This window comes from Antechinus flavipes, chromosome 4 (genome assembly GCF_016432865.1).
Source record: "Antechinus flavipes isolate AdamAnt ecotype Samford, QLD, Australia chromosome 4, AdamAnt_v2, whole genome shotgun sequence".
NCBI lineage: Eukaryota > Metazoa > Chordata > Mammalia > Dasyuromorphia > Dasyuridae > Antechinus > Antechinus flavipes.
Window position 1 is genome coordinate 158103253 of NC_067401.1, and position 18762 is coordinate 158122014.

Sequence of the window (18762 nt, forward strand, 5' to 3'; positions counted from 1 at the left end):
ATAGAATTTGAAAGTATTTTTCTTCAAATTCCAAAATCTAATTGTTTGACTCCAAAAAATATCAATTTTGTTTCCCATGGCCAGAGTTAGGCAAATTGGGGCATTTTACTTTTTTCAAGCTTTTAGTTGGAACAATAAACCAAGGAAACTGTCCCCAGAGCACTTTTTCTCATTTACCAGTAGGTGATGCTATTGTTTGTCATTTAAAATTGCTGCTTAAAAATTAACTTAATTCCCTTCTCAATCTATCTTCTTTACCAGGTTTGTGTGCCCTATCTATTAACCATTCCAATTCTTACCTTGCTTACCCTGGAAGCTTAACTACTGGAGAAATTGTACTTTATGATGGAAATACTCTGGTAAGTTAATTTGAATTTTCTAGATGTGATTATAACTTCATTTCTGCTAATAAATGAGGCAAACAGAGTTATAGGGGCAAAGTAGAGTTGCACAAAGGAGAAATAAAATATTTGTCTTTACACTTCCTTTACCCCTTGTGGGATAAGATCTGTAGAGGAAGGTAGGGTCCAGGACAAAAGATATTTGTTTTAAGGCCAGCCAATCAACCATTAATCAGATATAACTGTGAGGCATAGTAAAAAGCTAACTTTGACATTTACCACTCTGATTGTCATTGGAGATATTTCATTATGCAATGTCAGGTATGCATATACCTGTTAATGCAATATTATTGTTATTTGCAATAACTCTGTGACCAGTATACCTGTTAATATCTTTTTTTTTGGAGCTCACAGAGCATAGCAGTGACTCTTTGGGAAGTACCTGAGATTACAGACAGGGGCATAACTAAGAAGACATCCACTTTTATTCAGTAATATCATTAGGCTTGCTTGCACAACTATCTGAAGTCAGGAAAGGGAATAAGATTATGATTAGAATTGGATTGCACTCTTCGCTCTTGCTGTCAATTCCATTTGTGAAAACTAATGATGAAGGTTTAGTTTTACATATTTATGCCCTGGGTGAGAGGGAGATTGGCAGAGGGAGTACAGTAAGATAGGTAGAGAATATGAGATGAAGTCTCTGCTTTCCTCCTAAGTTAAATAAATCTCTGTGGTTCTTTGTCCTTAACAGAAAACAGTCTGCACAATTCCTGCCCATGAAGGTCCACTTGCAGCCATCACCTTCAACTCTGTGGGATCTAAGCTAGCCAGTGCTTCTGAGAAAGTGAGTGGGTATGACTGACTGCCTATTACCTAATTCTTCTTCCAAAAGTGAAGTGATGGTTGAGAGGGAGAGGGAGGAAAGCTTGTGGCACTGTTTGGATTTCATATTATTACATTGTGACTGGCATCTGTCCCTGCCAAACATAAGCTTTAGAATGAAGTTTGCTAGTAATAATACCATATCACATTCAACAAATTAATTTATTTAATCTACAAATATATATTAAGTGCCTACTGTAGTAAAGGGATTGTGCTTGGGGGGAATGGGAAGCATATGATAAGTATATAGTCCCTGCCTTCATGGAACTTAAATCTAGTAGAACTAAGCCATTTGTGCAAAAAGCTGTAATACAAAGTAGTATGTGATGAGTGCTTTAAGAGTGTAATGTAGTATGATGTTAGTTCAAAGGAGAGCTCACTTCCAGCAGGGAGAAGGAGAAGAAGCTTCAGAGAAGAGGTGACACTTGGGTGCCTTGAAAGATAGTTTAGATTTCTAGAAGTAGGGATGAAGAACTTTCTAGACATTGAAAACAGTTGTATAAGAAAAAGCGGCATGCTTTATGCAAGAAAGACCCAAGGTATGTTTGGAGAAAGGCTCTTGTGAATAGATGTGTACAATCCCAGTGATTTTTTTAAAAAGGCTTTATTTTGTACTTTTGCCTCAAAAAAGAATGTTAATAAACTTGGAAGAATATCTATATGAAACTATTAATGCCTATGAAATGTTAACTGTTGTTTTTTCCCCAGGGCACAGTCATCCGGGTGTTTTCTGTTCCTGAAGGACAAAAACTCTATGAGTTTAGGAGAGGAATGAAGAGGTCTGTGTTAAATTTAAAATCCATTTTAAAAGTATATCTAGGGATCATGTACTGGAATGACTAGGAGTTAAGTAGAGTGTAGGAGGTATGGATATATGTGTGTCTCTTCTATTAGAGAATGTGAGAAACACACAAATATAATCAAGTAGTATACTCAGATATTCCAATCATTGTTTAGCAGAACCAAAAACAAAGAAGTTGACTTGACTGATCATAATCCAGCCATTGGAGCCTTTTCTGGTGTATACATATGAGGGGGTTGGTAAGAAAGTACCTAAGAAAATTGAAATTATTAATGGCTTCCTTTAAGTTAGAAAAGTATTATTTCCAGTTCCCTACACAATACTGCTTATCTAATGAGAAGTGAGATGCATAGCACAGTTTATTTGGAATTCTGTCAGATTTTAAAGGTATCAGAGCATCTAGTAGGCAGACAAGGTACTTCTAATAGGCAATAAGAAAAGAAATGACTCTTCTTGCTGTTTTGGACACAATCATAACTTTTTATTGAATCATTGGATCTTGTAATTTCTAGCTATTCGGGACTTCTGAAAGATGATTTCAGATGACAATATCCTTGTTTTTTCTACAAGACTTGGTTGTGTATCTAGCTCTTTCTTTACCAAAGAAAATATTTTCTTGTTCCTAGGTATGTGAATATCAACTCCTTAGTTTTCAGTATGGATTCACAGTTCCTCTGTGCATCCAGCAACACAGAAACAGTGCACATCTTCAAACTAGACAACCCTACCTCCAGGTAAGTATCATACTGGGAGTTGGGTAAAAACCACATCCTCTTCAAACACCTTTCCAAGCAAGTGGCCCTAATTGTCAAGACCTTATTTTCAAAATTAAACTTAAAAGCCATGATTTAGTCTGAAGATATTTTGGTTTCTAACTAGTAAATGTTAATGCCTTTGCTTAGCATAAAAGCCACCTTTTATTTCCTTAAGTCAGAAATATGACTTATTCCTTATACTTGATAAAATAGTCTGTGGAAACAGATGAAGATCATAAAGATCTGTCTTTCTAGACTTAGGAGATGCCCATGAATGTGACAAGGCCAGAAGTTGCAGAGTTTTGTTAAAGTTGGAAGTATTTTAGAACTTTTTATAACTTCTTTTCTTAGCAAATAGAATGTAACTTTCAGGTTATATTTGTTAAGTATCTCTTGGGCTCATAGACCTATACTAGATACTTTTTCTGGTTTTTTCCTATATCCTTGATGTTTTGGTGGATGTGATATAATGGAAAGCATTTGAACAATCTAGGGAATTATAAGAACAATATAGTTCTCACAGAATTGTTGAAAGCCTTAACAAAATTGGCCAGAATTGACTACTGCTAATGCATTCTCTCTTCTCTTCTTCCTGTGCTTTTCCTCCCTCTTCTCCTTTTCTCTTCTCTCTCATAGCAGCCTCCCTAGGCCCTAAGTTACAAAGGACCTGCTTTATTTTTTTAATTTGTGGAATAAAACAAGCATGTCTGTGAAATAGTAAAATGTTAAAAAGATGCACATGAAACTGAAAACCTATTATATACAATTTGCTATTCCTTTTAGATATATAATAAAGTTATCATGTAAATTTATTTTTTTCCCTCCCTCCCCACCTAGTTTAGAGGTAACTGTAATTAATTACACACAATTTATGTATATATATATACAAATACACATACATGTATATATGTAAAATCATTTTGTATATACACATCTATTTATCAGTCCTTTCTTTGGCTGTAGATAGCATCCTTTGTAATTAATTTATGTATTTATAATAGCAAAATGTTTTATTCACTCAAAGCTGTTCTTAAAACAGTATTGTTCTTTCAAACACTATATAATATTTTCTTGGTTCTGCCAATTTCACTCTTCATTATTTTATGCAAGTCTTTCCATGTTTTTCTAAAATTATTAAACTCATCATTTCTTATAGCACAGTAATATTCCATTCACAATCATATGCCACAATTTGTTCAACTATTCCCCAATTAATGGACATCCCTGCAATTTACAACTCTTTGTCGCCATAAAGTGAGCTGCTTTAAATATTTCAGAACATAGAGGTATTTTTATTCTTTTCCCTAATCATCTTTGGAAATAGACATAGTAGTGGTATTGCTGGGTCAAAGGATATAGACAATTTAATACCTCTTTGAAGTAATTCTAAATTGCTCTCAAAAATGATTGGATCAGTTTACAATTCCACCAATAATGTACCCCAATTTTTGCATGTCCCCTCTAACATTTTTCACTTTACTCTTCAATCGTTTTAGCCAATCTGATAGGTTTAAAATGATATCTCACTGTTGTTTTAATTTGCATATTGCTAGAGAGCAATTTTTCATATGACTATAAATTGTTTTGATTTATTCATTAGAAAACTTCCTGCCATATCCTTTGACCATTTATAAAATTGAGAAATGAATCATATTCTTATTGATTTGACAAAAATCTTTATATATTTTCTCAGAGAATCTCTCTATAAATTTTTTTCTCAATTTTTTACTTTCCTTCTGATCTTGGTTACATTTGTTTTATTTGTACAAAACCCTTTTAAATTTAATGTAATCAAAATTACCCATTTTACACCTCATTCTTCTCTCTTGTTTATTTACAAATTATTCACCTATCCAGAAATCTGATAAGTAATATGTTCCATGTTCTTCAGATTTTCTTATAATACTTCTTTATATTTAGTTCTATGAAAAACTTTTTTATACAAATAAAATCAGATCTAAATATGGGAGAAACATTAATGATTCAAGGGTAGGCAGGATCAATATAATAAAAATGATAATTTTAAACCAATTTGTTTATTTACCATACCACTTAAATTACAAAAAAATTTTACTGAATTAGAAAAAAATAGCAAAATTCATTTGAAAGAACAAAATGTCAAGAATATCAAAGGAAATAATGAAAAAAAGAAGGAAGTTTAGGGGTAACAGATCTTAAACTATATTATAAGTTAGCAATTATCAAAACTATTGGTAGTGGCTAAGAAATAGAAGGATGGATCAATGGAAACAGAGAAGACATACAATTTACAGCAGCAAATAGATACATTATTCTTGTCTTTGACTGTTATAAAGACTTTAGATAAGAATTCATTATATGGTTAAAAATTGGAGAAAACTGGAAAGCAGTGTGGCAGAAATTGAATATAGACAAATATCTTATATAATTACCAACAGAAGATCAAAAAGGGTCCCGCTTTAGGCAACAAATAATGGTAGTCTTATAATGGCTTGTGGCTTTATTCTGAAGAGTTTAGAAACCCTGAGGTCCATGTTGAATTAATATTCATAGCCCCATATTAAATTAATATTTATAGCATGTCTTCAGTAAGTAAGAATATTAAAGCACACAAAGATTTAATGACTTGACCAAGATCACACTGAAAGTACAGTTGATTTTGATAGTTTGCCGGAATCAGTCCTTTCTAGAATAGCTTCATTTATTTTTCACAAGTTCAGAAAATTGCAACAATTCATAGGCTGACCTCCAGTGCATCTTTACCTCAGTCCAAAGATGTTTCACATTTTTAGGTTGCATAGACTTGTCATGGAGGAATCTTTCTGTATACAAGCAGGATGACTTATTCTGCTGAACTCCTTTGTTCAAGTTACCAATGATCTCTGAGTTATCACATTGAATGGCTTCTTCATATTCTCATTCTTCTTGACTCCTTTGAAATACTTAACATTATTGACCACTCTGTAACTAAAATTTGCACCTCCCTTGTTTTCTGTGACATTAACTTCCTGGCTTTCTTTTAACTGTTTAGGCCATTCTTTTTCTATCTCCTTCACAGAGCTTACATACTCTGCCTTATCCATAAATGAGGTGTAACCTTGGCCCTTTGATCTTCCTTTTACATTTTCTCATTATAGAAACCTACTCTGCTGTGGGATACAGATTTTTCAGTAACTAGTGTTTTGGAGTGTACACATCTTTAAACAATTTAAACTAAGAATCTACATGGCATTTTTAAATGACACATAGCCCTACAAGTGATGTCCTTTATGTCCTTGATGTAAAAACAAAGAATAGGCTATTCTGCTATAAAGTGGCATCAAGACATGGATGTTTCTCATCCAAATGAATGCAGCAAATAATATTTTTGATCTTGTAGTTTTGTTTTTCTTTTCTTTTTGTTTTTACCATTGAAGCAGAATTTTAAGTCCATGCTAATGGCATGAGTGCTTTGAAAGTTGTTTATTTCTGCAATTCTGCATTGTTCCCACTAGTGGGCCAGAAGAGCCCTCAACCTGGACTGGTTACATGGGAAAGATGTTCATGGCTGCTACCAACTACCTCCCTTCCCAAGTATCAGATATGATGAACCAGGACAGAGCCTTTGCCACTGTGCGTTTGAATTTCTCTGGTCAGAAGAACATCTGCACTCTCTCTACGTATGTATAGCATTATCTTCTTTCTTCTCTAATTTACAGAGGTTGAGATTGAATAGACCTTATAGCTAAAGACCTTATTCACTGAATGAAATAACCAATCCTGGTAAGGATGATGTTCTAACTTTGCATGTTGTCCTTTTGAGCATCCAAAGCAGATACATACTCATGCAGAAAGAATTAATAGCCCCCTTTTATGAGTTAATGTTGTACTTGCTTACAGTAACTTTTTTGATGAAGCTATTGTGTCAGAGGGGCTTCTTTGTGGAAGGAAAGAGATGTTAGTAATGACTCCAGAATAGATGTTGCATCAACAAGTAGCTTATTTGCATGACTCTTTCATAACCAAATTTCATGGTTTCATTTGCTCTTAGTATTCAGAAGTTGCCAAGGCTATTAGTGATATCATCTGATGGAAGACTTTATATCTATAATTTGGACCCTCAGGATGGAGGAGAATGTATCTTAATCAAGACCCACAGGTAAAAATGTTTCCAAAATGACACTTTCAAAAGTGTTAGAACAGCTACCACTTTAAAGTGGATTCTAAGATCAGTGACATGCTTCAGGACTCTTGCTTTATTGTCATCAACAATTATAAATGTTTGTTGAGTACCTGAATCTTTGTAGGACAGTGTCGGGTGGGTTTGAGTCCACATATCCTTTAGTTTTCATTTAACATTTTAGAAACTTCATATGTTTAAACTTTGTTCATGTGCCACCTTGTAGGTGACTTTGGGCTCTTGAGTGTAATGGGCTGAAGCTCAAGTTGATGCACTTGAAACTAAATAGTAATTGGACCATACTCTATTAATATGTATGCTTGGAGAAAGAATGGCCCCCGCCCATTCTTTGTGCAAGTCCTGATGTATAAGAAATGATGATTTTGGTGGGTGGAGGCTGAGGGGCAGGAAGAGAGGCAGGGAGGGCCTCTGCTGGCTGGCGTCTTGTCGCAGCTGCTCACATTGCTATCGCAATCCCCCTTCACCTCTTCTAGCGGGTCCTGTTGCAGCTGCTCACATTGCTATTGCAATCCCCCTTCACCTCTTCTAGCTGGGGCCTGTCGCAGCTGCCCATATTGCTATTGCAATCTCCCTTCACCTCAAAAAGAATAAAGATTGAAGATTTTCCCTTAACCTGAATTCCTGACTATGACTGATTTTAAACTATGTGGTCATCACACTTGAGACTCTGTGCCTGTGGAGTATAAGCACAAGCAAGTCCTCTTGAGCTGAAAAGACTTTGAATAAAGTTTAGTGATAGACTGTCTATCATTCAAGGACTGACCTCCCCAAATTCATAGGGTATTTCCTCTACTCTGGACACAGGAACTCATAGACATTTTTACTGAATTAGAGGGTGAGCTGGATTCTTAGACAAAGTATCCACACCAATGAAATCAGAGGTTGGAATTTAATAATCATTCACAATGTCTCTTTTCCTGTTTAGTCCTTTTTTTTAGTGCTTAGTTTTTATAACTAAGTTTAGTGTGATCTGTTCTTATACTGTAGATTGGAATGATCATAATTTTTTTCTCTTGGTGTTTACCATATCTTGAACAGTAAATTTGCTTGCTTAGATGCTAATTTTTAAGGCTTCCCTTAGCTATATTTATATTGCTTCCTAAGTTAATATAGTCTGTTCATGGTATCCAGAAGTGCTGATGAGTCTAGAGCCTGGTTCTTTCTTTGAAAACATTTTTGGTTTAAGTCATTCTTTTCTCTTTCCCTAAATTGGTGAACTTTAGCTTACTTGGCTCAGGAAAGACAGAAGAAAATAAGGAAAATGACCTCAGACCTTCATTACCTCAGTCTTACGCAGCAACAGTAGCCAGACCAGGCACCACGTCTTTGTCCTCAACAGTGCCAGGTGAGCAGAAATCAGACTGGTGGGATTTGACATTTATAACCATTCACTTATTCCTCCCAAGGTGATGTTTATTAAAACCTCCTTTTTCTCCGTTATTTTTTGCCCTACAACTGATGCCCTTTATGTTTAGTAAACACAAAATTCATGTTGTCTTGATTATTATCTTTAATCTTTTGTCAAGTTGGCTAGTTTTGACTGGCATGTTTGAACTTCATTCATGCATCCATACAATAGTGCAAACGAAAATACAAATGCTAGTAGTTGTATCATACTCTTCAATTTTCCCACATTTTTCTGTAGTTCTGTCCAGAACCATCAATTAAATGAAGACATTTTGGTACTTTTCATTTTTCATGTTTCTTCCTCTGCCCTTCTAGGTTATTCCGAGGATGGTGGAGCACTTCGAGGAGAGGTTATCCCAGAACATGAGTTTGCAACGGGACCAGTGTGTCTTGATGATGAGAATGAGTTTCCTCCTGTGAGCATTAGGAGCCCCTAAATGAGTGCTTCAGACTACACAATAAGAAGACATTCTCCTCCAAGAGGCGAAGTCACTTTCCCATTCTGTTAACCTAGCCTATGATAATTAATTCTCTCCACTAATATTCAAAAAGCCATAAAATAATTTTTATATCATATGCTTAAGATCCTAAAGAATAGTAATTAGTTATATGCTTAATTTTGACAGCAATTAGAATAGCAAGATACTAATTCAGGGAACTTTTGGACTGACTTGGCTAAATGAGATCAGAGGTCTAAAAAACTTCTCTGGCATATACTTATTTTGTTGATCATAATTAGCAACTTAATATAACAAAACTGGATTTTCCTTAGATTTCTAAGGATGCTTTGGGGTGGGGGGTGGGGGAACTGTTTTTATCTTTGTGGAGATAATATTTTTCCAGTGATAGGCTACTTTTTCAGGATGGAGGCCTACAATACAGAATTGGTAACTGCTGTAACCTTGAAAAGCAATGTTATATCCAAGAGGATCATCAGTTATAGTTTCATTGCCATGCTAACCCATATAAGTCTGAGTGTCTATTTAGTGGAGTCTTGTCCACATAGCTAAAAATGATAGAATTGGAACTGATGGTATTTATTGATATTTTCAATATTAATGTGTATTCAGTGTTTACAACCAAGATGAGCCTTTTAAAATGAAATCAGTGTATATGTTCATTTATAGTCTCATTTTTCTGGAATCATGCCAGATCAGTTGTTAAAAGTCTACTTCTGAATAGGGTGGGTAGTTTTTCCTATAGTCTCAATTATGAATTAATGTAGGGATAGACTAACAAGTCAAGTATAGCATGTCCTGTCCCCTTATTGATTTTGCATGGACTCATTTCTCTTTATAACACACCTACTTAACAGCCTTTTCCTGGAAAGAGTAAGGACATTTTGTTTTGATTTTGGTAGATAATCTTGTGCCGTGGAAGTCAGAAGGGCAAAACGAAGCAGTCATGATGAGAAGCACACCTCAGAATTCAGCACATCCCTTTATCAGGTGGTTTTGGGAAAAAAAAACAAAACAAAACAATGTGGAAGAATGGATTTTATTTGTATGAGACAGACAAAGGGTGGTGTGGGTGGAAGAAGTAACCCCAGGTGCTCCACTTTTTTAAAATTACAGTGTATTCTTAAATTCTTACATGTTTTCCTCAGCCCTGGTTTTTCACTGGGTGTGGTATACATTATATATACAATACTCGAAAAAAAAAATCTTAAAACTACAGTGTAAATGTTAACTTAACCATATTGGTATGTAATCGAAATTTTGTTTTAAAAAAGGCATCCTTTTAAAACTTGTGCTGTGTGCAAATGTATTTATGGGAAAAAAATCCCATTAAATTGTATTTCTTTGTACAGTATATTATACACATACACACTCACACATACACATAGATTAATTTACCCAGACAAGTATTTTTGCATTAACTATTACAGAAAAAAAAACATTTATTACCTTTTGAGGAAATCATTAATAAAATCATGACATTGCATTTATTAGTTGTTCATTTTTCCTTATGGGCTTGGGGAACAGGAAGAACTGCAGAAACCTTGAAACTATTATAGTATTATCTTCTCAAAACCACAGAGAATTTGGAAATAGGTTTTATATAATAACTATCATGTTGCTTGCCTTCTCAAGGGATGGGAGAGAGGTGAGAAGGAAGGAGAAAATTTGGAACTCAACTTTTTAAAATGACTTAAAAAATTTTAATGTAATTAAGAAATATTTAATAAAATAAATAAAAATGTGTTTTAAAAAATCAAAACCACAGAGACTTGACCATTGAAGGATCTGAATGCATACTTCTGACCTCATGCTTCAGCAGTTATTCTGACTTTTTTTTATCCTGACTATATACCCCTTGATGTGAATCTAGTATAAATTAGCTATTGGAATTGGAGGTTTTGTTCTAATCTCTAGAGAGGCAACTCCTTGTCCAGAACAATTGTTTTCTTTGATTTGCTTATTTTAAATCTGATATAGAAAAAAAAAAAAAAGGACATCATATGTAATATGCTAAACAATAATTTTGAAACAAGATCTCAGATTTTGTTTTGAAAACCATAATGTTTTAAAAATTGAAAATTCTAGAAAACTGAAATCTGGAAGCCCAAATGATTTCTTTTTCCTTCTTGTAATCCCCATGACTGAAACACTGATACTAATTACATGAGCAGGCATCGACAAGCTATCTTGAGTGTACTACAACAGGGAATCACTGAAGGATCATGAGAATAATCTGCTACTGAAGTGTTATCACCAGAGATATCCTGAAGAATATCAACAAGAACCTCTGTGACTTTAGGCAACATCTCCTGGTAGATAGCACTACTGATATCTAAAGGTACACATTCTGCAGGGTCCTCTTGTAGATTGAAAATAAGAGGAAGTTTGTGATGCTGTTCAGGTCCAAGACTTCCATCACAAGCTTTTGCACCACCTAGAAAGGAGAGGAAGAAAAATAATCCATTAATCTTGCTATCATAGCCTAGTATTGCAAGCACCAAAATTCCAAAGATTGAAATGGTGTATAGGTAAGCTTCAAGTTTTTAACAAACATTACCAGAGCTCACATGTGTAGGTATATGCTATTCCTTCCCATTAAGTTCTTGGAAAGCTATAAATACCATTGTTTAATATGCTTTTAGTATTACTCTCAACCTGCAGCATCCTCTTGTAACTATCCTCTAGTGGCAAATTCTCATTGAAGGGTGCGATTTTTATATATTTTGAGTGTAAGAAACATCAGAATAAGTATACAGCTTTCAGTTGTAACTCAAAGGACAAAACTCTTTTTATGTATGTGTTTTGGTAGTAGTATCAAAATCGGCCAAACAGGGACTAGTAAACCATACATAAAGATCCGTGTGGACTGCATATTGAATTAGAAAACCATATGTATTTATATATCTCTTTTTTATTGATACATCAGCACATTAAAATATGATTTAAATCATCAGGTACATTAGAGAGTATTGCAGCCTGAGAGCCACATGTTTGGATGCCTGTATTTTAGATAGTCACATATAAGCATCAGCTTTTATGATGCAAAGGGCTCAATGGCAAAAGTGGTTATCTTTAATATTAAGCCAGAGATTCATACATCTTGAATAATTTAATATATCCGATGTGGAAGTATAAGATATCTATTATACTTGTGTGAGTCTGAGGTTTTTGAGAAAAATCATAATGAAATTCTGACATTAAAGTTTTGACAGACCACTTGAGAGGAACACTAGAAATTTTTTAAAATTTACATCTGTATCCTCCAACATACTCAAGAAGAATCATTTTTTATTAATTTTAATAAATAATTTTATTTTAAAAGCTCAACTTGGAAGCCCAAATTGGAAGATAGTTCATATATCTGAGATTGGATATTCAGACTGATTCAGCCCCTGCTTCCTAAATAGTTCCTCAAAACAAGTAATGACTGAACCAAAAAGCAGAATTCTGTGTGGTTTTCTAAATAGACTTTTAAGAGTCTAATTTTGATGCAGACTATTGTTAGTTAAATTGCACTTTAAAAACATCTAGGTTTCCACCTAGTGTTCATTTATAATATAAGAGTAAAATGGAACAACTTTTTTAAATGAAAGAGGATTTCAACAGTGCAAGAAATAGCTCTGAACAAACATGGAGCCCATTAGTAGTCTGTGGTGAAAGGCAACTGAGGGTGAGAAGCACAAGTGGCTTAGGGGAGCTGTGGAGGCATTCATCTCACAGAACCTGGTAAGAGTCAATTACAGCTTCAGAAAAATCAGGCACTAGTCGTAGGGGATACAATCTGTAGATAAAAGTAGAAGGGAACTGGGAAATGAAATGAATCCTAATAAATGAACTTTCTTTTGAAGGATAAGCTGAGGAAGTTAGACTAGCAAGAGTGAATCTTACCAGTGATGTAAAAGGCCTTATATTGCCCCAAACGAATTGTCTGTAAGGCACCATAACTTCCAGCTGCCCCACTGTTGGGATGAAACAGCACCTAAAAAAGGAAGCAATGACTTGTTTGCAGCAGATAGGATGCCATTGGAAAAAACGCTTTTCCATACTCCCCATATGCAAAAATAGATGTAATAAGGGCTACTGTGCTCATTGGAGCCTTTGAGCAGTTCCCTATACATTTCAGATATTTTTTAACTTGTTCACAGTATATAAATTACAACTCTTAACCATCTATAGATGTAGACTTCTCACCCACAAAAAAAAAAAAAAAAAAAAAGCAGGTCAGGTTTGTGTTAAGGAATTCCTCTTTAGGACTTTTTTTCACAGGTTGTGAACTGTTCACACAGGGATTTCTGAACAAGGAATCTTAAAAAAAAAAATTGGATTCAGCCTTAACCTATTTTAGCCTAGAGTTATTCACCTTTGGCTAAGCCCTATGCTATATGTTGAGGAAATATTTCCTCATTTGGTCACATGAAAAAAAAAAAAAGAAGCAAGTAGAAACAGGAATTTCCTTGTTCTCAAGGGAAGAATGAAAGATTTGGTAGGAAAAGTTTATAAATGATCCATGTATTTGGTAGGATGGTAGGTTTGGCTTCTGCATTAAAAAACTTGCCTGGAATGAATCATGACTATACATCATTGGGATGGAGCTTATATTATTCAAAGTTTCCATTGGGCTCACAAATTAGAAACACCTGTTGAAGTAATAACTATCTGTTCCACTAGGTTTAGCAACAAATATAGTTGATTAGGTAAATGACTACTTAGCTTAATGTATATTCCACACCTTTAGTGCTTCTAAGGGTCCCAACTAACATTAATGTTATCTAAACTCACTCCCCAAAAATGAAAATAAGTTGAAAATTAAAATGCCTTCATTTATTTCTTCCCTGCAGAGAACCAGGATATTGGCCAAAGGAGACATTTCATTCTTCCTTCCTAAAAAGGAGAACCTGGCACTTCAAAAAAGTTAACAATTCCATTCTGGGTGTATTAAGAGATATGCATTATGACTAATAGAATGACAAGCATACACATGAACTTCGTATGAGGACACTTCCCTTCTAAGGATACCTGTCTCGATTTAGAAATAATTTTAACCTCTCTAGGAGTGTGGAGAGGTACTCTTCTTCAGCAAGTGCTTGCTCATATTAGTCTTCTGCTCTGTTGTGAAACTGTGAGGGGAAGTACAGTTTGTTTCAGTAAGTCACTTTGAAACTAGTCTTTGACTTTTAATCCCAAAGTAGTTGACCTGTCTTAATTATGTGTTCATTTATGTTCTGAAAAGGAATGAGGCAAGTAGTCAATCTCTTCCCATACCCCATATCCCTATTCTACTCCCTGTCATTCTGTGAATAGAAAAGTGATATTCAGTACTAGAGACTTTAAAAAGAAGTGATCTTTGGGCCCAACGCAGCCTCTGATAGGTATGGGCTGGGCTGGGCTGGGTTGAGCTAATATTGAACCATTTTGGACCACTTGCAGTTTCTGATACAGCAAAACCAGGAAGTGGTGAGGTTGGCTTACATGCAGGTTGACATCCTGATGTATCATCACCATGACGTTGTAACTTTCAGTTTCAAAATGCAGGACACGAAGGCTGCATTGATAGCACTGTACTGTCCAGAAACAAGGGAGGTGACAGGCCTACTTTGTTCTTGCTGATCAGATGAGTGTCTAAAGTATCCTATTTAGTTTAAAGCACTATACTTAAGAAGTACATTTGCAAATTAGAGAACAAGAAACCTCAAACCCATATCTAATGACAAACATCTGAAGAAACCAGAAATACGTTTAATCTAAAAAATAAAAAATTATTGGAGAAAAGAAGGATGTAATTAATGTTTTCAGATATTTAAAGAATCAATATGAATAGATTTAGTTTGTATGAATACAGAGTGCAAAACTTGCAGAACCATATTTTTGGCTTAAAGGCTGCAAGTTGGTATAGTGGATAAAGCAGAAGTCTGAAGTCAAGAAAACCTGAGTTCTAATCCAGCCTCAATCACTTATTAGTTGTGTTCACAATCTCTTTTATTCCTAGTCTCCAAAAATATAAAATGGGGGTAATATTAGCACCCACCTTCTAGGGCTGTTGTGAGGATCAAATGAAAATATTTGTAAAGGATTTAGCACAGAGCTTAGCATATAGTGTGTACTTAATGCTTATTTTCTTGCTCAATCATTAAAAAGGAATTAAGAATTACAGCTTAATCAATTGGAAAAGGCTGGATAGAATGGTAATAAGTTCCCCACTGTTCTGCATTTAAGCATAGCTTAATTGTGACTACCTGTCACAGGTAGAAGATCTTTAAATCCCTTTCAATCCTGAGATTCTAAGAGTCTATAGAAAGGGTTGGAAGGACTCTCTCTACTTGTATGTCCAGATAGGAACAAACAGGATTGTAAGAACAGAAACTGAAGTCAATATCTTCTTGCAACCTATTCAAGTTTCAGAAAACACTGAGACCTGAAACTTAAATAGGTTGCAAGAAGATATTGACTTGTCCAAATTCATATAGGTAATAAGTAGAAAATTATTTTAATTCTGTCTTGACTTTCAAATTCATTACTCTTTCCTTCCACATCAGGATGCAAAAGGTTTTATTTGTCCCAAGTTTTAAGATGGGATGTACTTCTTTCCACATTTCATGATTATCATTAGTCTCCAGTGGAGCCTTATGTTTAAGTTTACACAGGTAGAATTGGCACCAAATAAAATGTTATAGCCTCTACTGGAACTGACCTATATGAATTTGGACAGGTTTTTCAATGCAATTTTCTACTCTGTTAGATGAAGACAGATAGCTATCTGTAGCTAATATCTTAAAGTCCCTTCCAACTCTAAAATCCTATGTTGCTACCACCAGAAGTATTATATTTGAGAAGTAAGGATGTATAAAGTTGGCCATTCAGTTTGTTGCTAATTTACCTCTCTAGGTCTAGGGATTTCATTTATAAAATAAAGCTTGGTGCAGGAACAATTGATAAGAGTGTGGAATCAGGCAGATTCCTGTTCCTGAGTTCAAATCTGGTGTTAGACACTATCCGTGTGACCCAGGGCAAGATACCTCACTCTGTTTGCCTCAGGTCCTCACCTATAAAATGAACTGGAGAAGGAAATGGCAAACTACCCCAGTATCTTTGCCAAGAAAACAACACATGGGGTCATGAATTCAGCACAATTGAAACAATTAAATAACAAAAAGCCATCAAGATAGCTTCTTTGGTTTTCTTAACTAAGAAGTTGGTCACAGAGGGTTTTTTTTTTTTAAATAAATACAAATATCAATTAGCTTCCCCTCTCCTTTTTCTTTTGGTGAAAGGAAACTTTGTGGAAATAACTAGGTAATGATAATAGAACATACTATTACCACTACTACTGTGATAGCATATATATAATGTTTTAAGATTTACAAAGCATTTTACATATATTACTTGGTCCTTATAACAACCCTGTGAAGAAAATGTTATTATCCCCATTTTACAGATGAAGAAACTGAGGTAAAGAGGAGAAAAGTGACATGTTCAGGATCAAAGAGTTAACTGTATAAGGCAGGATAACACACTTGAGTCTTCCTGACTAAAGTTAATCTCTTTATCCATTTATAACATCTAGCTGCCAACAACATGGACATTTCCTGCTTGTTTTCCTCACCTCAGTCATTATTTTGAGAATTCACTGAAAGACTAATCACTCACTCAATACTTAGCTTCAGGCAAATCAAAAGGGATCAGTCCCTAGATTCAAACATTCATTGCTTTAGGAGGTGGGCAATACAAATGACTAATCGCACAATTTGTATGGAGTCCTGCCTTAGGTGTATGGAGAATGTCAGAAAACTAGAAGGTACATCAGTAGGATTAGAGAGCTGGGAGAATTAACAAAACAGAATCCAAGATTTACAAGGGATCCCAGAAACAATCGAATCCAGAGAACCTGAACAAGAGACTTTCAAACAGACTTTAAAAGGGGTTATCCAGAACTACTAGATGGAGCAGTGGATGGAGGATTGGCCCTGGAGTGAGGAGGACCCGAAGTCAAATCTGGCATCAGACCCTTCTTAGCTGCGCAACCCTGGACAATTCACCTAATCCTGATTGCCTCCAAAAAGAAAAGAAAAGTCTTTTTTTTTTGGAAGATCTCCAGTGAGACAGCTGGCTTTCACCCAGATAGAGTCCATTCCATTTTTGGAGAGCTGTAATCATTAGAAAGTTTTCCTTACATCAAGTTTATCCCTGCTACTTCCAGCCACCACCCCTAGTTTTAATCTAGAGGATCACACAGAACAAATCTAATTCCTCCTCCTAACAACAGCCATTAAAATAAATAACAATCATTGGTCTCCAAATCTAAAATGAAGTCACAGAATAAATCAAGAAACAACTCAAGAAGCATGAAATGATTCATGCATACCCCAATTTGAAGTAAATCAATAAATGGGATTATTCAGAATTTTACAATATCATTTATTTCACAAAAGAATTCACTTCAGGATCCTGAAATTGTAAATACCCTCAATGTATTCAAAATAGAATTCAGTTTCTACAAATATTATTTTTTGCATACCTATTGCGTAAAGTGAAACATTCCTGTAAAGTAAAAGCTGAAGACCAATATATTTCAGGAATACAAAGCATACTAATCACAAGAGGGTGATACATATCTGCATACATACACAAATACAGAGGGAATAGGCTCAGACTCAGCAACAGATTATTTTACTCACCCTATGCCCATTTTGCGAGTGTCCAAAGAGAACATCTGATACATCCAGTCCATCAAAATGTCGTCTTGGGGGCAGGCTCACTTTAGCCAAAGATACTATAGTTGGAAAGATGTCAAGCACACTGTAAAGAAACAGATGTTGGACAAGTCACCTTGGCATAATCTTTTTTGACTAGGATTTGCAACAAATCAGAAGGCAAAAACAAAAGTTTTATGATAATCTCAATTGAAATGCTTTTCTTTTCTACTTGTATTTCTGTCAGACATAGGATTTAAACATGATCTTTAATCTCTAATGTTGCATTTCCAACTGCCTTTCAGATAAAATGGATGAAATATTAGACATCTTAAATTCAACACGTACACAATTGAAAACATTCTTTCTCTCCAAACTCTCACCTACCAACTTCATCAAGGCCAACACCATTCTCAAGTCCCTCAGGCTAACAACTTGGTTGTCTTCCTCAAGCCCTTACTGACTTTCCTCCAATCCAATTAGTTGCCACGGCCCTTTGATTTACTTTTGTAACATCCCTTAAATTATGCACCCTTATCTCCTCTGGCACTGCCAGGTTTTCATCACATTATGCTTGGATTATGGCAATAACCTGTTATTGGGTCTTCCTTCCTCAAATCTCCCCCAACTCCAATCCATCCTTCATTCAGTCACAAAAAAAGATGTTTCCTGATCTTCAAGTCAGACTATATCACCACCACTACTTAAGAAGTTCCAGAGGCTCCTCATTGCCTCCAGGATAAAGTATAAGAACTACCAGCTCAACGATCCTGCAGAGAGCGACTGCAGTCATGAAATTAAAAAAAAAAATACTTGTTTATTTCTTTTTTTAATAGCTTTTTATTGACAAAACATATGCATGGGTAATTTTTCAATATTGATCCTTGCAAAAACTTCTGTTCCAACTTTTTCCCTCCTTCCCTCCCCTAGATGGCAGGTAGTCCCACACATGTTAAATATGTTAAAGCAATACTTGTTTCTTAGGGAAAAAGCTATGGCAAATCTGGACATAAAAGGAAGAGATGTCACCTTATCATCTAAGGTCTATATAGTCAAAGGTAGGTTTTAAACACTATGTAGTAAAATATATCTGGAAGAGTTGACCTATAAAGAAAGCTGAAAGTTACAGAATCAATGCTTTCAAATTTAATGGCTGAGAGTATATTATTGTGATGGAATACTACTATGCTATAAGAAATATGAGCTTAATGATCTTAGAAAAACATAGAAAGGAATTGTGGTGGTAAAGAAGGCTTTTGAGAGTC

The 18762-nt window shown here is 35.0% G+C and overlaps 2 protein-coding genes across 7 annotated transcripts in view; one reads left to right on the forward strand and one right to left on the reverse strand.

The window, feature by feature from the left end:
* WIPI1 (WD repeat domain, phosphoinositide interacting 1) overlaps positions 1-10293 on the forward strand; it is a 48692-nt gene extending 38399 nt beyond the window's left edge. Inside the window, exons 5-13 of the mRNA XM_051995248.1 lie at positions 262-359; positions 1096-1188; positions 1935-2005; positions 2655-2762; positions 6257-6421; positions 6793-6900; positions 8166-8287; positions 8665-8765; positions 9710-10293. Coding sequence (XP_051851208.1) covers positions 262-359; positions 1096-1188; positions 1935-2005; positions 2655-2762; positions 6257-6421; positions 6793-6900; positions 8166-8287; positions 8665-8765; positions 9710-9757 — 914 coding nt within the window. The 3' untranslated portion in view covers positions 9758-10293. The remainder of the gene's footprint in view (positions 1-261; positions 360-1095; positions 1189-1934; positions 2006-2654; positions 2763-6256; positions 6422-6792; positions 6901-8165; positions 8288-8664; positions 8766-9709) is intronic.
* ARSG (arylsulfatase G) overlaps positions 9831-18762 on the reverse strand; it is a 996823-nt gene continuing 987891 nt past the window's right edge. For all 6 annotated transcript variants that reach the window (XM_051995241.1, XM_051995243.1, XM_051995237.1 and 3 more), the window contains 3 exons: positions 17483-17603; positions 12699-12789; positions 9831-11244 (listed from right to left, as the gene is read on the reverse strand). In XM_051995241.1, coding sequence (XP_051851201.1) covers positions 10970-11244; positions 12699-12789; positions 17483-17603 — 487 coding nt within the window. In that variant the 3' untranslated portion in view covers positions 9831-10969. The remainder of the gene's footprint in view (positions 11245-12698; positions 12790-17482; positions 17604-18762) is intronic.